The sequence below is a fragment of the Carettochelys insculpta genome, chromosome 23 (genome assembly GCF_033958435.1).
Source record: "Carettochelys insculpta isolate YL-2023 chromosome 23, ASM3395843v1, whole genome shotgun sequence".
NCBI lineage: Eukaryota > Metazoa > Chordata > Testudines > Carettochelyidae > Carettochelys > Carettochelys insculpta.
Window position 1 is genome coordinate 22085077 of NC_134159.1, and position 22304 is coordinate 22107380.

General features: G+C 50.4%; 1 protein-coding gene across 2 annotated transcripts in view; it reads right to left on the reverse strand.

Moving 5' to 3' along the window:
* Positions 1–22304, reverse strand: part of ACOT7 (acyl-CoA thioesterase 7) — a 121554-nt gene that overhangs the window by 66434 nt on the left and 32816 nt on the right. The window contains exons 4-6 of one of the 2 annotated variants that reach the window (XM_074975530.1): positions 11152–11243; positions 7440–7554; positions 2355–2441 (exon numbers count right to left, since the gene is read on the reverse strand). In XM_074975530.1, coding sequence (XP_074831631.1) covers positions 2355–2441; positions 7440–7554; positions 11152–11243 — 294 coding nt within the window. The remainder of the gene's footprint in view (positions 1–2354; positions 2442–7439; positions 7555–11151; positions 11244–22304) is intronic. The other variant, XM_074975531.1, reaches the window with a different exon arrangement.

The following is a 22304-nucleotide window of genomic DNA, read 5'->3' on the forward strand; positions in this document are numbered from 1 at the left end:
ATGCAGCGATTTCTAATGGACATGCATCGCTAATGGCAGTGAGAGCAGATCTCACTTGCCTGCAGCCTTGTTCCTCTAATTTCAGTTTATCTAACCAAGAAAAACCCATCCATAAACAGACTAACCAGAGGACCAGCTTTTCATTTTGCAGTATCTTTTCAGTGAAAATTAGATTTAGTGAGCAATCACTAACCATTTTTTAAAATCTAGTAGAAAATTAACAATCAAAACAGTGACTTGACCCTGGGCTAATGCAGGGTGGAATAAAAGCAGCTATTCTAGTAGGATAAATAGGAAACAATCTAACCCTTATTTTCACTCACCTGCCTGAAGAAAGATTTGGAAAGTTTGATTAAATGTGATTTGATGAAGTCTGAGGGCTTAAACACCTTGCTTGTTATAAACACTTCTTACACTGTTTATATCACAGATGCTGCCTGGGAATTAGGTAGCTGATGCAGGGCAGGGAGATTTCCCTTTGAGAACTTCAGTGAAAGTAAATTTTGAGTTATGACATGCAGAACTGTATTCCTGCAGATGCAAAGACTGTTTTGGCTATTTTTAATGATCGCTCCACCCTTAATATACATAGCAATGGCTACACACTGGGTGCCTGGCACATTACAAGAACATTAAAATGTAGCAGCAAGGTCCACAAACAACAAGAGAAAGGGCTTCTCCCTTTCTTAAAGACTGCTATTGCCCTAGAAGGGGCTCCACTGGCTGTATCAGAAGGAAGATACATGGCTCCCCTAACTGGAATGAGGCAATGAAGACTTCATTTGCATAACATCTTAGCTGGCTAAATACTCCCAGGCATGTTTAATAATACTTCACAAGGAGCCACTTTCTGCACTGATTGCATGTAGCTAGAGGAGCATGGCCATTTAGCAGCTCTGCAAGGAAAGCAGGTATTGAACTACAGTTTTACTAAACGTCTGAGTCATTTAGTTTTTAATTCCTTTGTGGGGAAATGAGAAAACTACACTACTCCATTATCTCAAGAGCATTGTTCTGTTTATCCAGTCTCAGTACTCCTGTGCGCATGCTCTGTTCTCTACTCCAGCAGATGACTATGCTTGGTGCTGTAGGCACACCTTATGAATCATATGTACAGTGTATTAAAACTAAATGGTGCATTGGAGAGCTGCTGCTAAATGGACCCCAAACACCAGCAGAAAAGTGAGCGTGCATCAGAGGCTTTCTGTATAAATTGACAAAGATGTTGCAATTTATAGACCTTGAAAATAATTTACCATCTTTCTTCCTAGTCTGATTGCAAGTCAGGCATTTGCATGTTATTGATCCATCTTCAATACCAACAACTGTAGCTCATACAGATATCAAACTCTGCACTGGTGAGTAAGTTTCACCCAGTGGTACGCTAAAATGGCTCCCATATTGGCATGGAATCAACACTACAAAACAACTGAAAAGTGAGCAGAACTGCAGAGATCAAGGTGCAAGGGTGGGTAAGATAAGCAGAAACTGTCACGCAACAGAATGTAAAGCAACAGCCTCCCCAGTTAGGGAATTGCACTGCAGCTGAAGTCACTAAAATTGAAGTATTAGGAACATCAGTGCTGGAAAAGCAGTTCCCTCAATACAGATAAAGTAATGCCAGTACTGTAAAGAAAGTAATCAGTCTAATTTCCATACGAATCCGTTTCACACAAATATTTAGTAATGTAACAGCTGAGCAAAGGCATTTAGAATTGATGCACCTCCAGAAATAAGCAGTACTCTCCCTGGGCTGGTATCACGCATGACTTCAAACTTAACTACCTAAGCTAGCTGGAAATTTAGACCGCTCCCACTGTAAAGTGCTCATAAGCATCTCAAACAACACCACCACCACCACCACATAACCTAACCCAGTCTCATTGACTCATTCTGTATTTTCACACAGTACCTCACTCAAGTTCCTGGGGCATAACAGGGGCTCCCAAGTGCTACCACACTACAGATAGAAACTATTATATTTCCCCACCTCCTTTATTGCGGAAGAGCCCTGAAGGCTCCGTTTACACAGCCCAGGCCAACGAGCCTCCCACGGGGCAGGCCTCTCACTACCAGGCTGAAAACAGCTATGCAGACAGCACTTCCAAGCTGTGGCTGAGGCAACAGCTCAGGCTCAGAAGCCTAGGGCCAGGGCTAGCTTCGGCCCAGGCTGCAGCTGCAAAGCCCTGTACAGAGCACGAGCACCTGCCCAGCCAAGTGCGATTGTATTAGGCTGTGTAAAAAGAGCTTTGCAACTTATTGTATTTTAGTTATTGTTAGAGAGGTTACATAGGAGGTGAGTCCTAAAGTTACACATCGCACTGGTGTAAGAGTGGTAAGCCAGAGCTACTCACCTCCATGCACAAAGGAATGCAGAGTGCAGTCTGACGGGCCCACCAGATGGATCAAGCTGGACTGGCTATAGCCTACGGTGTATGGCTCTACGGAAAGAAGAAAGGGGTCAAATCTGTTTGGCAAGGGTTCAGCACTACTCATGAGAATGCTGTAAAGAGCCAGAACCCGATTCTTAGCCCAGCCCATAGAGGACAAACACTTTTGTAAAATCGTGATGTGCATTTAAAGCTGGCAATTCTCTGAAAAGAGGAAAGGCCATTGGACACAAAATGGTTCACTGCGGTGAAACTAAACTGCCTTCTTAAGCAGCAAACTTGGCTCTGTTGCTAGTCAGCCTGAACTTCAAAAACAAGCTACCATCTGAAGGTCAGTCGTTTAACGTTATGCCAATTTCAGTTTCACACCAGCACCCTGAGCTGCACCCCCTTAAGAAAAGCAGCCCCACACCAAGTCCACTCTTGACCTCCTGCTCTTCTCTGCTGCCCTTGCAATTCCACCAAACTGTCTCTTGCCTGGTCTCTCAGTGGACAACTAAAAGGCCTGACATACAGCTTCTGCAGCCAAACCCAATGGAAGAGGTTAGCTGGGCCACAGATCAATGGAAACATTCCTAAAAACCAGTTTGGTGGAAGAGGAGGAGGGGTTTTGGTCCCTGATTGCGTGTGCAGGCGCACACGCGTGTGCGCAGGTCTCTTCCAAGGCCAAAGACTATGACGATTCTGAAAGTAACGTGCTGGGAAAACAATACATTCAAGGACCCAGCTTTCAGCCCAGTCTTCGTCCTGTTTATGCTGTGCCCACTTGCAATTGCGGGTGCAACTGGTATCTGACCTGATCACCGGCGTGCACGTGCATCTGCATTTAAATCTGAGTCGAAAGCTTTGGACCAAATATGCTAGCTGACAGAATTGCTTGTAAAAGCCTCTGCTTGGTGAGATGTCAGCACAAACTTTGGCTCACACAAAATAAATCTGATAGACAATCACCTGCCATTATTGCCTTCAAAGGGAAGCAATAACCCAAACAAACATTTAAAAACTTTCCTCCTTAAGGTGTAGCTGGCAAACATACAACACAGTGTAGTTAACTGCAAAAGCCTTACCTTTAGTCTGTCTGTCTGTGAGGCAAGGAAAGCAAAGAGAAAAGGAATGAGCAGCTTTCCTTGTGTACCCTGTTTCAGCCAACAGAAAACTGCCACAAGGCCCGCCCCCCACGTCTGTCAAGACTGTGGTCTGGCTAGTTGGCGTGCATTGCAAAAGTAGAGAATTCTACCTCCTGGGCTCTACTGGAGGGAACTCAGTGATGCTGACAGACGCTTTAGTGAGAGCCCAAAGAATGGAGCCTGCCCACAGAAAAGAGACTGCACAGGAGACTACAGGCTTCTGTGCGTGGCCCAGTCTGGAGAAAATGACCATGAAGAGGAAGGCAAGTCACTCTTCACACCCATCCAGCTCCACATCTGTTTCAACTTGATTTCTAGCAGTGTCTATGGGCAGTTTCACACAGGCAGCTCAATGACAGTGAATGGCTGTCCATCATGGGACAAGGACCTATGGGGCTTAAACTGCAGCAAGGAAGGTTTAGGTTGGACCTTCAGAAAAACTTCCCAACTGTCAAGATGGTTTAACACTGAAATAAATTGCCAGGGGAGGTTGGGGAATCTCCATTGCTGGAGATATTAACAGCAGGTTAGACAGACACCTATTGGGCATGGTCCAGAAAGGGTGCTTTGTCCTGCTGTGAGGGCAGGGGGCTGGACTCGATGGCCTCTTGAGGTCCCTTCCAGTGATAGTATTCCATGATCACTGCCAACAGTGGCTAGATTTGAAGGGGTGGTTTACAAAGCCAAAGAAAGGCTTCTTATTTCACCACGAATCCCCTCATTCATCCAGGTCCTCACTTCATTACCCACTTTCTGAAATGGGCACTGCTAGCAGTGTCTGAATAAGAGCCTGTCCCAGCTGGAGGTTGGACCGCTATGGCAGAGCTTGGGCACACCAGCTTCCCTTTCACCTCTGCGATGGACTCTCAACACTGAGGCTTTCAGAGCCGTGGTGTTAATGTTCCCACTTAGTAGAAAGTTAAGTTTTTCAGATCTTTAACAAGGACTTTCTGCCATAAAAATTCACATACTGTTTCATCTTCCCCTTAGTACCGGCATGTGGAGCAGCAGGGGAAATGGTTTATAAAACCTATCAGGCTCCAGAATGAGACCAAAAGAACACAGTTGCCTCTTGTGATTTGTTGCTAGGCAACTGCTACCTCAAAATGCCTGAAACCTGGCACTGTCCTCAAATTTTCAAGATAGTTAAAATTAACAAGCTGTAGAAAAAGAGCCTCTGTTTAAAACGACAAAAGCAGGCAACATGCAGACTCTTTCGTAACTCCACCTCAGAAAGGGGCTTACAAGTTTACCTGGCTATGTACTCCAGCAGCATCGCCAGGTGTGCTTCAAATCTCACAGCATCATCGTGGAGATGCACAGCCAGAGACAAATGAGCAGAGCCGGACTTGACTCTTCTCATGCCCATACACACACTCTGAGATTGCACAGGTTATGCCATATCAATAGCCAAGCCCAGCAACTCAATGCTCTGAACATCCAGCATCAAACCCAGCTGCTCCCTGAAGACAAGCAAAGTGGATGGGGGCCAAAGGGGATTGTCTGTGAAGGGGCAAACTTGGGAACCCTCGGGCTACTAAGTAACCCACCCCGTCTAGTCTGCTACTTTTTCCACCTGCAGACTTGTCTGGGAGAGTGGAAATGGCTGCCCTTTTACAATGGCAGGGAGACACTCTCCTGCCCAAGCCTCTGGAGAGATCAGGGTTTGTGATTACACAAGGCATGAGTCCAAAGGAAGTTCCCCACTGGCGATAGCAGAGGCAAGAATTCCAGGAAGAGAGTAAGTTGTTCAGCTTCCTTAAAGTGAGAGACTCCACCAGGGAAGCAGAACGTGGCCCAGAGCGAGGAGGAACACAAGCAGCTCTCAAGAAGCATCCAGTAATGGCAGCACAGGGAACCTGGGCAGCGAGAAGTCAGACACGGAGTCCAAGGCCAGCTAGTGAGTCGGCATTCTTGAGCCCAAGGGGCAGCTGGCATATCATCATGATCCCTCATGGAATGCCAGAGGAAATCTTCACCGGACTGGAGTACTCCAAATGCCCTTTGATGAGCTCTAGAGACACCTTGCCAACTCCAGCCAAGAGTATTCGATCTCTCAGCTACGCACTGACAAAGGAGCTTCAGCACTGGTTAGAGCCCAGGAGGCACAAGAAGAGTTTTTCAGCAAGCGCATGCTGAGGGAAACCTGATTCTGCAGCAGCAGAGGAGTAAGATGCATAAGAGTGAGGCCATTCAACTATGCCATCATGCCCCAAGCAGAGACACAAATGAGGGAAATGAAGATATTTTATTGAAACCAAACCACAGGTGTGGCAATTCTCATGATTTTAGAGCTAGCAGTGCTGGGGTGTTTTACCACCTCTCTCATGAAAGCATGGTAACAGGCACCAACTCACCAATGTTAAAGATGCCTCCTGTCTGCCAGTAACGTGAATGTGGTTGATGCCAGCAAGATGGCTGCCATTTCCCTACCATCCCTGCACATGGGAGTGAGAGAGCCCTTAACAAAGCTGGCTACCACCTTCCACTCTTTTCAACAAGCCCTGGCCACACACACAATGGCCGGCAGTATACAATCCAGGCAGTGGGACACGACAGACTGAATAGCAGGGGACATAGGGCAGGGGGGCGTGCAGAGAACAGTGCTGGGAGGAAGGTGAAGGGGAGGCCTGGCAGCTGGCCCATCTTGGAGGTAGCAGTTGGGAAGGCAGCGTTTCCAACTCTCCAGACAGACTGCAAACCCCAGGGTTCTGGCACATGCAGGCCACACTGCCATGGCAAAGCAAGCAGCACCTCAGGCATGGGCATCAGAGCAGAACTCTGCATCAGGGCCTTGGGGCAGTGGGCCCAGATCTGCCTTGCGTGCATGTGGCACTAGGCCAGAGGGGGCCATGGGGCAGCAGGAAGCATGTGGGAGGCGTCTCCGGGAAGAAGTGCTGCAGGACACAGGCAGAGAAGACCCTGGGGTGGCAGGAGGTAGAGAAATGTTGCTATGAAGGGAAGACAGCCTCTCCCTTCCACGTTGCAGACATCTGCTTTCAGGGGGCGGGGTAAGAGAGGGTAAGTCAAGTCTTCCTCTGAAACATCTATCCCTGGCCCACAGGGTCGTGGGGGTAGGAGGTGGGGCAAATGGAAAGACAGGTTGAGGCGTTCCATTAATCATCCTGGTGCCTGAAGAGGTTCCCAGCTAGCCTTTAAAACTGCACTCAGTTTCACACCCTCAGAGCTGGATGCCCCACAATGCGAGATGGGCACACTTGCCTAGTAGAGAGAGCAAGAGAGTTTGGCTAAGACCAATGTTCTCTTCTTGGCTCGATTGTTGGCTAGCTGGGTGACATTGGGCAAGGCACTTAAGGTTTGTGCCTCAACGTTTCTCCATCTGTGAGAGGGAAGATATGAAGCTTACCACTTTTTAAGAGACGGAGATCAGTGGGTGAAAAGCACTATATAAGGAATTGGTCACTGGTACTATACCCAGGCTACATTAAGGCATGTTCTAAGCAGCAGAAGAGTAACAAAACAAGGCTGAGAACTCAGCTGAAACATGGGTCTTTATCAGCAAAGCAGGTCTGTACCACAGCCCAAAGTCAGCGCGTTATGGAACTTGCAGCACTGTTTTTAGCTTCTGCCCCAGAGTTAGAGTGACCAGTCCCACAGAGATGGGGCCTCAGTCTGACGCATGCACTCCACACGGATGCTGCCAACAAGTTCTGGGTGTTCCAGCCACCCTCTCTCTTTCAGGTACATGCGTGGGGTCCCAACCCTTCTATTGCTTATCACATGGAGTCATGGGATGGATAAGGTGGAGAACTCATGATGTTTTTGGGCAGGAACTTGTCTCCACCAAGTTAAGGTTCTGCCTTAACGTCATGGTTTTGAAGCCTGGGACAAGGAGAGTGAAAAATTTTGCAAGCCAAATAAGGATTTCTTAATGACTCCCCACTCGGGATGACTGCATTACCTGGGTTGATAACAGGAAAGATGATGTGCCCATTTCTCTCTTTGGTTACCAGTCGTTCCAGTTTTTGCTCTTCATAGCGTTTCTTTCCTTCCTCCTCCAGCTCTTTAGATGCATACTGAAAGGAAAGAACACAGACAGGTCACACAGTGCAGTGCTTGGGTAAAAGACAAGTTATGCACGAAGGACAGACCAAGATGTGAGACTGGGGCTCCCTAGCTGAACAGGTATTGCCCTCAATACTCTGCCAGATGCTGCCCTAGTTATCGCAATAAAACCAAACCTTGCCCAATGGCTACAAGTGCAGAGCCAGAGATGCTGAGCACCAAACAGGCCTGGGAAAAGGGAAACGGGTGATGTACACAGTCACTCTGTTCCTTTGCTGTGCTAGAACCCCAGTGTTTACCAGTCACTTCCTGGCTGCCAGGCCCTTCCTGTCCCTGGAGGTCTCAGGTGGAGCAATTCAGTCGTCTTCAATGGAGCTGTCACTTTATCACTCAGCCGCGGTTATGCGCCTCTTGTTCACAACATTCGCTCCCTCCTGGATGGAGGCACACCTGGCTGGTTTTCAGCCTGATCACTCCCCTTGCTTCATTTAAGTGACATAAAAATTTGCTACTTTTTCTAAAGCGGACGAAGTGAAAAGGCAGGCATAGCTGGCGTGCATGTAGACGGACCACAACAGCTCATTTCTGTAAGTTACGTTTCTTTATTGCCCACAGAGCAAAGCAGCTCTTTCGTTACTATAACGTACCATCTATGACCAAATTGCTGCCCTCTACAGAGTACTGAAGTGACCTGAACAGATCCTACACACACACACCTTTACACCTTGCACATGTTCCAACAAGCGTTAAACTTCACTCAACAGTATATAACTACAAACAGTGAGACAAGCATACCTTTTGGGAATGATGAAATTCTAAACTACTTTGCTGCTAATGGTTCATTCCAACATTGAAAAAGAGAATCTTAGTTACAGACCTGTCAAGCAGCTACTTCCAATTCTTCCCAAAACATTCAAGATACAGAACAAATGGTTATCCATTTCAAACAGCAAAACATGTCTGAAAAATCTCTCAAGTTACATTCCAGCATTTTCTTAATTGCATCTTTTTTTCCCCCAGAACTAGAAGTTGAAAACCTGCTACTGAATGGACAGACTTAGAAGCACTTTCAAGAGGAAGTACTTGGAAGAGGCATCAAGACACAGGCTCTGTTTGTGCCTCTCATACAATACGATACGATTTTAAAAGTGCTGACAGCATGCTCAGACCGGTACAGGATGAAATTAAACAGCCTTTACCCTGAAGAGCTCATAGTCTAAAGAGTCATGATCACAGCATCCAGGACACAGGGTGGAAAGCAAAGACTGACTCACTCACTCACTCACACTTACCTGTTGTATTACAAATAAGTCCTAAGGCTTTAACCAACAGTGAAGTGCCTGCAGTGTAGGACATGGCTATCAACCAGAACTTCTGGGTTACTTTCCACTAATGACACTATTTCCAAATGCTCTCTCTTTACTGCACCAAAGCAGGGGCAGCCTGCTAAGCACACCTTCATTTTGAGCACCTAATTATCAGCTCTAAACCCTGAAGTATAATTTCAGTCTCCTGTTTGATAGAATCCCATTCACTGTCTGCACCAAGCCACTGGTGTGCTTCTGAAATTTATATTCCACAGGACAGCAGCCTGGAGAGAGGCTTAAACTCTGCCTACTTCCTGGAACTGCTGAACTCCAGATAAACAACAGCTGTCATTTCTGGGTGAAACAAGGATGCTTTACTGTCAGTGTGCTAAAGCCACATTGCCCCCTGTGGGGATGCAATGCTCCACAAAGTGGAAAGAGACAGTTGCTCCAAAACTAGTTATACGTTGTTGATCAGAGACTTGAATGGGAATGTGAACCCTGCCCCCTTTCAGGTGCTGTCTCCAGATGGCACGTCTGCAGCCATACAATGCCTCTTTTATGTCGCTCCTGTCTTTCAAGGAAAGGGAGAAGCAAATTGTTATTGTACAAGGACGCTGGCATGTGGGTTACTCCTTCTCCTGGGCGCTTCTCTCCCTGCAGCAGGGCCAGCACCTCACTTCAGAGAGTGCTGGGGTGATGCTACATTCACATTGCTAGCTGTTCCTTCCAAGTCCGGGCCCCCTGCTGCCTCATAGCACAGTCCCAGAGTACTGGATGATGGAAGCAAGGTTGTTGGAAGGACTTGTCCCTGAATGTTTTTTCATCCCCTAAAAGCAGACATCTGAGAGTCTCTCAGGCTTTGCCTGCACTCTGCTATCCTCAAGCAGCATAGCTGTATCTAGGCCAAGCACGAGCCAAGACAAGGGCAAGCCAGGCTTTGCAGGCAGAGTCGGAGGAAGTAGCTGCCGCCTGATGTCTGAAGACACTTCTCTGAATTTGGCTCATTCAGCTTAATGAGTTTGTGTCAACGCATGTGACCTTGCCAATATACAGGTCACCTGAAAGTAAAATTACACACCCAGCCACCAGCTGCAACACACCACAGGTGTATGTGATTTACTATGGACTGTCCTTGGTCTTCCTCTTGCTTCTAATATATTTATAGAATGTCATCTTGTTACTGTGTCTCTAGCTGGTGTGAACTCATTTCGTGCCTTTGTCTTTCTAATCTTGCCCCTGCACATGTACCGTTTGCTTATATTCATCCTTTGTAATTTGTCCTAGTTTCCACTTTTTATATATGATGCCTTTTTGATCCTAGCTAAGCCAAGGCATTCTTTTACCATACTTTCTAGCTTTGCTACAAAGCAGAATAGTTTGCTTTTGGTCCCTTAATAGTGTCCCCCTTTGAAAAACCTGTCAACTCTCTTCAGTTGCTTTTCCTCTTAGTCTTGCTTCCTCAGGGATCTTCCCTACCAGCTCTCTGAGTTTGTCAAAACCTGCCTTCCTGAAGTCCATTGTCTCTATTTTGCTGTTCTCCCTTCTACCATTGCTTAGACTCTGGATCTCTATGATTTCATGGTCACTTCCGCCCCAGCTGCCTTCCACTTTCAAACTGTTGCTCTTGGAAGCACAGCTGTTGTATCCAGTCGGTTTAGTTCCGGTCTTCTGATGGGATATATAAAGGTACCGAGCCACTTCTATGTCTGCACCTCTTGGTCTCTGTATCTAGTGAGGATCGAGCTCCATTTGTGGCCTCTATGCATGTACAAAACCTTATGGAAACAGCCAGGGAGAAATCTGAGTCCTGAAGAGCAGCACTCTCTCCCTTCACAAAGCCAAGCCTGTCACCTCTCCCACTTAAAGGAAGAAACTTCCCCAGCTTAACTGAGGCCTGGCTCTCTTGTGCGAACTGGTTAAGTCCCAGGCCTGTTTGGCTATGGAGTGGGGGTGGGGGGACAGCATTGTCTGAGATCACTGCCACCTGCTGCAATACAGTCAAAAATGTGGTGAGACTAGTCACTAAATCAAAGCATCTTTTCCTTATTGGTGAGGGACGTTAAGGGTAAAAAGAAACGCAAAACTGCCCATACCACTGAGATGGGACATCCCAACCATAAAGCTAGGGTTACTCCCATGCGAGCCCAATCCGACCAGCCTGGCGGTGGACACATCAACTCTCCGTGTAAAAAGAGAGCACTAAAACACCAGCATGAGGCACACCCTGCTCGGGATCCCTGCAAACACATATACAAAGTCCTGAGCGTGAGGATTCTGAGCTAACATCTAAGTCATTACCTGAATAGGAGGAACTTCAAGGACTTTGTCCACGTTCTTCAGAGAAAGAGGCACATACCACAGAGTTGCCCTGTTAGTCACCCGCTTAACACCTTAAAGAAAGAGCAAAGAGAGTGTTCATAAAATGCAGATAGATTGGAAACATGTTAGTAAAACCAGCATAGATGGAACATTAGGAGCCAAAATCCTCCACAGTGCAAGCGACACTGCTGAGGCTCAGTAACAAAAGCAAGCAGCCCTGATATCACAGTGAATTTCCTGCAGAGGCACCAGACTGCTCCAGGGGATTATCTGGTATTCCCCACATAACTTTACGCCCTCCTTTCCCAGGCTCATTCTACAGGCACACAAAGAGAGGGAGCCACTGAGGTCACAGAGGCCCACAATCAGGGAACTGGCTTGAGAAGACTTCTCTGGATGCCACATGCCAGCATCCGAGAAATAGCTGAAAAAACGGCCAAGAACCACCAGGGCTCTGCTTGCGGTTTGCGAGCATGGAACGTCTGCCACAGCACAATCTTTGGGGCCTGTTATGGCCGAGCTGCATCCTAGCAACATCTGATCATCAGGCAACACTGTCCTGGCTTTAGAGACTGCGGATCAGCAGCTCCAATACAGCTTCAGCACGTGCTGTGTTCTGAGCCCAATCAGTCTATTATGCTACAATAGGTCAGACAGAGGAATTGTGGGACAAGGATTGTCAAAAAAGCCTGCAACAGCTGCTGCATTCAGCAAGAGATGGGCAGAGCCTATCCTGCCAGCAATGTTGCTCCAGGAATGCTTGAAGCCCTCCCGACAGTGTAGCAAGTGACACAGGCCCTGTGGCTGCATCGTTACAGCTAGCTGGCACCATGACCTGCTAGCAGGGTGACCTTTCTAAGAGCAGATTTAAATGCCAATGATCACAGACAGGAGCTGGATTTTATTGTAAGTGCTGCAGGACTCATTGGCTTCTGCTGAAGGTCTGGAATGCTCACAATGTGCTCAGGACCACAAACCACCACTGTGGTGAGAGATGCGGGTAGAGTTCAGAGCCAGGGCTGGGAATTCATGGGCTCCTGGCTTCATGAATCCTACCTTTGGGGAACCCCTAAACACAACATATCCAGGTACAAGAGTAACTGGTGAAAGGCTACACTGGGCAGATGTCAAAGACAACCAGACTAGCTCTTATCTTGCTCTTCAAAAATATCCAAGTCACGTTTTCTGTGCCAAACAAACAACCCGACACTGAGTTTAAGCGCTCCAGGTACCTTGCTGAGTAACCTTATGTAACAACCCATCAGGGGATTCTTTCTGACAGGATTGTTTTATGTCTAAATATTCCCAGAAGTCAAAGGTCCGTGACTCTGAGGACATCAAGCTCAGAGACTAGCACTTACGGCACACACAAAACTCTCAGTCAAGACAGAGCTGTTAGATAAATGGAGGGTAACTCACTTCTGGTCTGGGCGCTCCATTGCATGCATGGGCCTGTTGTCAACACAGCCAACAACAAGCCAGCCAGGGATGGCGACTCTTCACGGGCGGACGGATCTTTGAGTGGGAAATAGGGGAGGCCCATTTCCCCTTAGGCCTGCCACCTCCTCCTAACACTCCCAGCAGCAAGCTCTGCATGTTATAAAGAGAAGGGTGTGTGTGGCGTGCCAGGCCAACTGCGGAGCAGAGCACACACTTAAATCCTTTAGCACTGTGACCTCCCTAAGCAGTGTGAAACTCTACCCTCATCTCTTCTTCCCAGTGGAGCATGCTCTGAATTGCAGATACAGACTCCCAGCTGAGGGCTCAGCCTAGCCAAGCTCCAGTATCAGCCACTGTGGAACTGAAGTGCGAGATTCTCATCTGGTGGGAATCTGAAGGGGCAAATTCCCGTCTTCCGGCATCAGGGTGGGTGCTGGGATTTTGGGAAGCACTCCCGTAGCAGCACACCACACCAGGAAGGCCATGGGCAGTGTTCCTCCTAAGCTGAGCTCTTGGGAATCAGGTGCTGCCCAGCTGGTTAGCACAGTGCCCACAACTAGGTCGTGTTTCTCCAGGGGTGCACATTCGCATGCGCCTCGGCACACATAAAACATTCACTCCACCCATGGATGGAAAGGATTAGAGGGAACAGTGGCCATGGGGGAAGATTACCAAACTGCCCTGCACAGCTCATTGTCATAAACCAGTCAGTCAACATGTGGCAATAGCTGGGAGCCCTGGCGTCAGTCACAAAGGACCTGGCAGGGAGGAAATGTGCAGGCCGGCTCTAAGCACACAGGATCAGACTTCCAGGCACACACTCCCACCATTCTGCCGACACAACATGACTTGGGCAGAACAGCTGCTGCCAACTAGAGTTCTCCTCAAGCCTGCAAAGAAGCTCGCCTGCCGGGGGCCACTCAGATGCAGCCCGGAGACAAGTCCAAGTCAGCACTAGGTACCAACAGCTCTACTCCATGCCTGACACCACCCTCCAAAAAGAGGTGGGAGCAACAGCCAGCACCCCCAGGAAAGATGAGGACACCCAGATTGCCCAGGTGTGGCAGGGTGGGGCCAGGAGAGGGGAGGCAGGAGTAGAAAGAGACGGGAGACAGAACTAGCAACCAAAGTAGGAACAGCTGATGAACAGGCTGCCCTAAAATCAATCAGGGCCAGCAGATCCTACTCAGGGGCTACCTTTATAAGCTCTTCCCCACGCAGGGCAAGGGAAAGGTGGGGAAGGAGAGTTTGGGAGACGAGTGAGAAGGAAGGAGACAGAGACACGGCTGGGTCCGCGAAAGAGGAGAGGAGGCTCAGCAACCCAGGGGGGCTGCGCTGCCCCAACCCAGGGGGGCTGCGCTGCCCCAACCCAGGGGGGCCTAGAGCCTCACCAGAGACTTGGAGGAACTGGTCAGCTGAAGGAGCCAAACTAAGGAGGAGACCAGCTGCCACGACTGCCACTCGAGGAAGGGGACACCAGGGAGAAGTGGCCCAGGGAAAAAAGCTGCAGGGGCCAGGGTGAAGCAAGTCAGCCCTCCCAGGTAGCGGCTGTCCAGGGTCCCTGGGCGGGAACCCGGAGTGAGTGGATGGGGACCAGGTTCCGCCCCAGACTGCCCCCTGCCCCAACAAGGGTAACATGGTGCATAAGGTGGGGCCAGTGGACTAAATAGAGGGCCTGGGGCCCAGGAATGAGACTGACTGCACCACACATGGTGGCAGTTGTGGGATCTGAGCTGCTGTGAGACCCTGTGGCAGACCCACCTAGAACAGAACAACCCTTTGTCAGTATCGCGAGACTGACAATGCAAGACATAGTAAAGGCCCTTATACAGGCTACCGCAGCCCAGCACAAAGCCACCCGGGCTTATGCCGCTACACAGCAGGAGCCCTGCAGCTGCAGCAAGAAACTAACCAGCTGCTGCTGAGCCAGGCTACCCAGAACTGAGCAACCCTGGAAGAGGTGGTGCTGCAGCTAAAAACCCTGACTGCCCACATACTGGCTTAGATGGAAACCGACTGCAGTGGGCTGGTAACTTCCTCCAAAAAAATGACAGGAGAAGACGATGTGGAGGCAGACCTCTTGGCCTTCGAGAGGACAGCCGCACGGGAAGGTTGGCCCCGAGACCAGTGGGCCAGCATCCTGGCACCGTTCCTGTGTGGTGAGGCGCAGAAGGCCTACTTTGACATGCCTGAGGAGGCAGCTGCCGAATACACCCAGTTGAAGACAGAAATCCTGGCCAGATCTAGGGTGACCACTGCTGTTAGGGCCCAGCGGTTTCATGAATGGAGGTACTGAGAGGGGAAAACCCCAACGTCCCAGCTGTTTGACCTAATTCACCTGGCTCGAAGGTGGCTACAACCTGAGACCTACGCACCAGAGAGGAGTGTAGAGATCGCTGTACTGGACTGCTGTATGCGGGGACTTCCACCCAATCTGCAAGGATGGGTTAGCCGGAACGACCCGTCCTCCTACGAGGAGAGGGTGGCGCTTGTAGAGAGACAGCTATCTAGCAGGAGCCTCTCGCGACTCTTCCCCCAGGGAAGACACTGAGCCAGCCAAACAAGCCACTCCTACCCTTAAGGCCTGCTCCTCCGAATCCTTGTGCGGGACAGGGGGTGGAAGGAAGGAGGTGGGAGAGCTGTCAGAGGCCCTTAAGGGTCCGGGGGTTACTAGAAAGGAGAGTCAGGAGGCCAGGCCAGGTAGTCCAAGGAATAGACGGCTGCCACATAGTGGATATCAGCATTATGCATGTGGAGAGACAGGGCATATAGCAGCCCAGTATCCACACAGAGGAGCCCATGCAGTGTGGCCTCGGGGACAGGGTGGGGCCCTGTGGCCTGATACACATGGTGGGTGTAGTGAAAGCCCCCCACCCGTATACGCGAAGAGTGAAGATGAGTGGGGTGGAGACCACAGCCCTGCTGGACTCTGGAAGCGCAGTCACCCTAGTCTCAGGGCAACTAGTGGGACAAGACCAACTGTCTTGGGTCAAGCGCACCGGGGTATCCTGTGTACATGGGTACATGAACTATTACCCATCATCCCTGTACAGACAGAGGTCCAGGGGAATGTGGCCAAGGTGACAGCGGGGGTAGTCCAAGGGCTTCCCTACCCAGTAGTGATTGGGCGGGACTTTCCTGGATTCAGGTCACTTGCTGCCCAAAGGGAAGGGGGAAATAGGGGAAGCACCCCCAGTCTTCTGGGAGTTTGCCCAAGATCTGTTCTCTGCACCCAGAAAGCCCTGCAAGTCCCAGTGTGAGAGAAGGGCTGTCAAGCACCTGGGAACCCGGCTCCGGATTGGAAACCAGAGGCAAGCCCTAGTTGCGGGGGAGACAGAACTGGCCCAGCAGAGCAGGGTATGGGAGCAGGGAGGGCCTGAGCCTGGACCCAATACCGCCAAACCCCCTAGGCCAGAAGAGGAGGACCACCTCCTTGAACTTGAGAAGGTGGGACCCTCCCATACAAGTTTTGCAAAGGACCAAGCCGATGACCCGGTGTATCAAAGCGCACGTAAAGAAGCAGCGGAGATAAATGGGGTCCCCGTGGAAGGGAGGGCCAAGGGTCCTGGGCCGTACTATATAATCAAGGGGGACCTACTGTACTGGGTAGTGAACGTCCAGAACCAGGTGGTGGAACAACTCAGTGCCCCAGAGGCACCGGAGGACTGTACTGGACTTGGCCCATAGCCACCTGTTTGGCAGTCATCTTGGGGTGGAGAAGACCTCAGACCGGATTCTGCAAAGGTTCTTTTGGCCTGGGGTCTATGTTGAAGTCCAGCGGTATTGTGCCTCCTGTCCCAAGCGCCAGCTGCGTGGGCCCAGACCACAGCTGCGGGCCCCGTTGGTACCCTGAGCAGTGATTGATATCCCCTTTGAGAAGACTGCGGTGGACTTAGTCGGACCATTAGAGAAGTCTGCTCAAGGACACCAGTACCTCTTGGTAGTCCTGGATTATGCCACCCATTACCCAGAGGCGGTGCCTCTGCGTAACACCCATTCAAAGACCATCGCGAGAGAGCTGCTACAGGTTTTTGCCTGTGTAGGCATACCCAAGGAGATATTGACTGACCAAGGTACCCCCTTGTCTCCCGACTGATGAAAGAGTTGTGTGCACTACTCCACATTCAGGCTCTGAGAACGTCAGTTTACCACCCACAGACAGATGGCCTTGTGGAGCGGTTCAACCACACCCTCAAGAGCATGATCTGTAAAGTAGTAAGCCGGGGTGGGAGCGATTGGGATGCCCTACTCCCCATCTGATGTTTGCCACCCGGGAAGTGCCGCAGGCCTCCACGGGCTTTTCCCCATTCGAGCTGTTGTATGGGCAGAGACCCTGAGGCATCCTGGATCTCACGAAGGAGACCTGGGAGGAGCAGCCAAACCCAGGGCGTAATATCATTGAGCATGTCCTCCAGATGAAGGACCGGATCGCCAAAGTTACCCCCATCATCCATGAACACCTGGCGCAGGCCCAGGGGGCCCAGCAGACTTACTATAACAGGCAGACCAGGGTTCGGAAGTTTAAGGTAGGAGACGGGGTGATGGTGTTGATTCCAACAGCAGAGAGCAAGCTCCTCGCCCCGTGGCAAGGACCCTATGAAGTGGTTGAAGTCCTGGGGGAGGTAAACTACAAAGTGGGGCAGCCAGACTGCCGGAAGACAGAGCAAATTTACCACATTAACCTGGTGAAACCCTGGCAGGACCGGGAGGTGTAGCCGGTTGCCCTGGGGGTGGTGAGTTTAGAGGAAGGCCAGGAACAGTAAGTAAAAACACTCTCCAAAGCTGACCCCAGACCAGCAGAAGGAGGTCCTTAACACGCTGAAACGGCACTCAGACGTGTTCTCAAACAAACCCTGGCCACACTGCTGAGGTAGAACACCATATTGTCATGGACCCAGGGGTAAGGGTATAGCTCAGGCCCTTCAGCATGTGTGTCCAACCTTTTGGCTTGCCTGGGCCACATTGAGCGAAGATAGTCTTGGGCCGCGTACAAAATATATAATATAGTTAATGTATATAAATCATATAATAATGTTAAAAGTTTACGATCTTGTTGGGCCCCATTACTAGCTGTCCAGGGCTGCATGCGGCCCACAGGTTGGATACGCCTGCCCTACAGACTCCCAGAGGCAAAGTGCCAGGAGGTGCAAGAAGTGAGGAAGATGCTGGAGCTGGGGGTAATCGAAGAATCCCATAGTCAATGGTCCAGACCCATTGTCCTGGTGCCTAAGCCCGATGGCGCCCTCCTGTTCTGCAATGATTTCTGAAGGCTAAATGAAGTGTCCAGGTTTGATGCATACCCCATGCCGCGTATAGATGAATTCATTGATCGGTTGGGGAAGGCTCGCTTCCTGTCCACCCTGGACCTAACCAAGGGCTATTGGCAGATTCCCTTGGCCACCCCAGATGGCCTATATCAATACACCATCCTCCCATTTGGGCTACACGGTGCTCCAGCCACATTCCAAGAGCTAATGGATAAGCTACCATGGCCACACTGCACATATGCCGCAGCGTACCTCGATGATGTCATCATCCATAGCCCGGACTGGGACACGCACCTGGAGAAGGTGGAGGCGGTGTTAGATACCCCGAGGGGGGCCGGCCTCACAGCAAACCCAGCAAGATGTGCAATAGGACTGGTGGAAGCGAGATATCTGGGGTACATTGTGGGAAGGGGCGTGGTGAAGCCCCACCTAAATAAGGTGGCAGCTATACAGACCTGGCCCTGGCCAGTCCGGGAGAAGCAAGTCTGGGCATTCCTAGGTCTAGTGGGGTATTACCGGAGGTTTATTCCCCATGTTGCGTCCAGGGCTTGCCCACTGATGGACCTCACGAGGGCCTATGGCCTGGAGGTGGTGAAATGGACCCCCGCAGCAGGAGGCGGCATTTGTTGACCTGAAGGCAGCCCTATGCAGCGATCCAGTCCTCACCACTCCCGATTTCAAGAAGGAATTCTTGCTGCAAACAGATGCCTCTGAAGTCAGCTTGGGAGCGGTACTGTCCCAGATGGTTGGGGACAAAGAGCATCCTGTCTTATACCTAAGCTGCAAGCTTCTCCCCAGACAGAGAAACTATGAAGTCATTGAAAAAGAATGTCTTGCTGTAAAGTGGGCCATGGAGAGCCTCAGGTACTACCTCCTGGGATGGAAGTTCACCTTGGTTACAGACCATGCGCCCCTGCAATGGATGCAGCATAACAAGCACAAGAATGCAAGAATAACCCGGTGGTTCCCATCCCTGCAGCCGTTCAACTTCCGCATACAACACAGGGCTGGGGCCCAGCATGGGAATGCTGATGGCCTATCTCGGGTACACTGCATGCTGTCCCAAGTAGCCCAACCCTAGCGTGTTGAGCTGGGGAGGTGGATATGTGGCAGGGTGGGGCCAGGAGAGGGGAGGCAGGAGTAGAAAGAGACCGGAGACAGAACTAGCAACCAAAGTAGGAACAGCTGATGAACAGGCTGCCCTAAAATCAATCAGGGCCAGCAGATCCTACTCAGGGGCTACCTTTATAAGCTCTTCCCCACGCAGGGCAAGGGAAAGGTGGGGAAGGAGAGTTTGGGAGACGAGTGAGGAGAAGGAAGGAGACAGAGACACGGCTGGGTCCGCGAAAGAGGAGAGGAGGCTCAGCAACCCAGGGGGGCTGCGCTGCCCCAACCCAGGGGGGCTGCGCTGCCCCAACCCAGGGGGGCTGCGCTGCCCCAACCCAGGGGGGCTGCGCTGCCCCAACCCAGGGGGGCCTAGAGCCTCACGAGAGACTTGGAGGAACTGGTCAGCTGAAGCAACCAAACTAAGGAGGAGACACCAGCTGCCACTCGAGGAAGGGGATACCAGGGAGAAGCATCTGGGGGAAGTGGCCCAGGGAGAGAAGCTGCAGGGGTCAGGGCAAAGTAAGTCAGCCCCCCAGTATAAAAAGGATGTGGATTTGCTGGAGCAGGTTCAGCGAAGGGCAACAAAAATGATTAAGGGTCTGGAGCACAAGACCTATGAGGAGAGGCTGAGGGATTTGGGCTTGTTTAGTTTACAGAAGAGGAGACCGAGGGGTGATTTAATAGCAGCCTTCAACTTCCTGAAGGGGAGCTGTGAAGAGGAGGGTGAGAAACTGTTCTCAGTGGTGTCAGATGGTAGAACGAGGAGCAATGGTCTGAAGTTGAAGAGGGAGAGGTGTAGGTTAGATATTAGGAAAAACTACTTCGCCAGGCGGGCGGTGAAGCTCTGGAATGCGTTGCCTAGAGAGGTGGTGGATTCTCCATCCCTGGAGGTTTTTAAGTCCCAGCTGGACAAGGTCCTGGCTGGGATGACTTAGTTGGGATTGATCCTGCTTGAAGCAGGGAGCTGGACTAGATGACCTCCTGAGGTCCCTTCCAGCCCTGTGATTCTGTAGTGGCATATGGTGGGGCCAGTGGACTAAATAGAGGGCCTGGGGCCCAGGAATGAGACTGGCCATACCGCACCAGGCTAACGTCAAAAGCTTCTCTCAACTATCAGCCTGGCTTCCTCCAGGCTTCTCTGGGCAACGGGAGCCTTTCCAGCCTGTGCATCCCAGAGCCCATCCACTGTGAGTGGGCTACGCATGCAAGAGCGGCACATGGGTACAAGGACCCCCAGCTCGCCTAGTGCTGCCAAATGCCATTCCTCTGGTCAGGTCCTGCAGGCTGCACACGAACGTCCTGTCGCCAATAGGAACGTTGCATTTGGCCACAATTCCACATCATTTTTCAACTACAGGCAAATATGGAAAGACTTTCTGCTGCACTTTGACTGAGAGGAGCGCTGACGAAGCTCCATTGTTACACTCAGCTAAAGCCATCCTGACAAAACTGCTACCATGGCAACTACACAAGAGCCAGCCCTTTCAGGCCTCGGTGAACAACGTGCCCTAAATTATGCAAAGCAAGTTAATTACAATTTTTTACTGTTCATTAATAAAAATTATCAGGACAGTAATTCCCACTGAGTGTTCACGTCTCAAGAGACGCACTCTTCTCTCAGTGCAATACTGCTCCTGCCACATCCATAGACATTTAATATTTTGATATTTAATACCAGTTGCAAAGCTCGACCATGTCCCTTTACACTTGACTCGTAAATCCGAATGTCCTGCCATGGTCAGTGCTGCAGGTTAAGGGAGAGGGGAAATGGAGGAGGAGGTTCTGATGTTTTAGGGGATATTTATTAGCTGACAATTTGTAATCAAGGAGATCTTGCCAGACAGGCATGCACATAGGTTCAACTGAGTCTATTCTGCAAAGAAGTGGGCAGAGCAGCCATGCTGACCTCCATGTCCCATGTAAACTGAATGCCTACAGGATACTCGAGGCAAGTTCTTTCTGGAGCTGGAGGCAATTATGCACCAAGGTCAGCTGTACCATTTACAGTGCCAAGTCTGCAAACACCTCCCCAGGCCTCTCTTCCACAGCATGTGGAAAGCTGACAGACCCTGGTCATCGACAGGTGGGACTGACGTGGCAGCCTTAGGTGCTAAAACTATAAGCTTCTGCAGCATGAGGCTTTTCACGAAGGCTACAGAACAGACTTCGCTGTCCCTTGTTCTTGGTCTCAGTGCTTGTGGGTCACACCTGGTTTATCGTAATCATGTCTGCTCTGATGCACTCGATACAGCACACCACAGAGGCTCCCTTCTTAGCCAGAATTCTGTGTGTGCCAACTGCCAGCATCCAGACCTGGGCTGTCCTTGCACACTGCCATGCCTTACCTGCTGTCCTGACAGGTAGTGACTTTCTTGCTAATAAGCTGCTGCTGCTGTTCCTGGGCAGAGCCTGGCATACCACACAGGTGCTGCTGAGATGGTTATCGTGATACTCACAGTGAGACTCAGTCATGCCTTGCATTGCCAGACCAGTCTTTACAGCTCACATGTACTGGTGGTCTCAGTGGTCCTAGAACACCAGCAGCAGTTTCACAGGAGGGTTAGTCCCCAAGATCCTGCTGCTATGTGAAGGAATCTTCTACCCAGCTGTGCTTCTAGCTTACGCTCTTCTACTGTGTAGCAGTATTTTGAGACTGCAGAGGCAGGTCTACCCCAGGAACAGGGACTAAAGTAAATCAGGGAGAAAGATGTGGCTTTCAAGGTTACTACTATGCAAAGATCAAAGCGAATGTGTTCCTTGTCAGGATGCTCTTGTATGAATGACATCACTGGACACAAGGGCAGACTGTGTCACAAGTTTGGGTAGATCTATGAGCTCTGCTTTGGGATGCAAATCTCTGGACACCAAGCAGGAAGACACATCTTCTGGATAAAGGTAAGTCTCCTATCTCAGGTGTGTGGCCTCCATTACCTCGCCTGAATGGCTCAATCTTCACAGTATGTACCCCCAGCTGTGAGGCCCACGATTGCCTCTCCCCTCCCTTTTACAGATGGCACATGGAACACTTGGGCGAGGGCATTTAGGGCCTGTGTGTACAGCTACATTAATACGCAGGTTCTGCAGGAACAATCTGTCATTGGAGGCAAGCATGCCCTGTCGGAGCCTGCACCTGCCATACGGCTGCACTGGCAGAGCAGGAAGAACAGAAGGTAAAAGTGTTTTCTGACACTTCTCGGGGGGCGGGGGGCAGCGCTGACCAATCGCAGCAGGAGTGAGATAACATGTAGGTGTGTCAAATGCTTTTCATGCTGCCCAGCCTGCATCAGTGAACAGGTTACCCTGCAACCCATTGAGCAG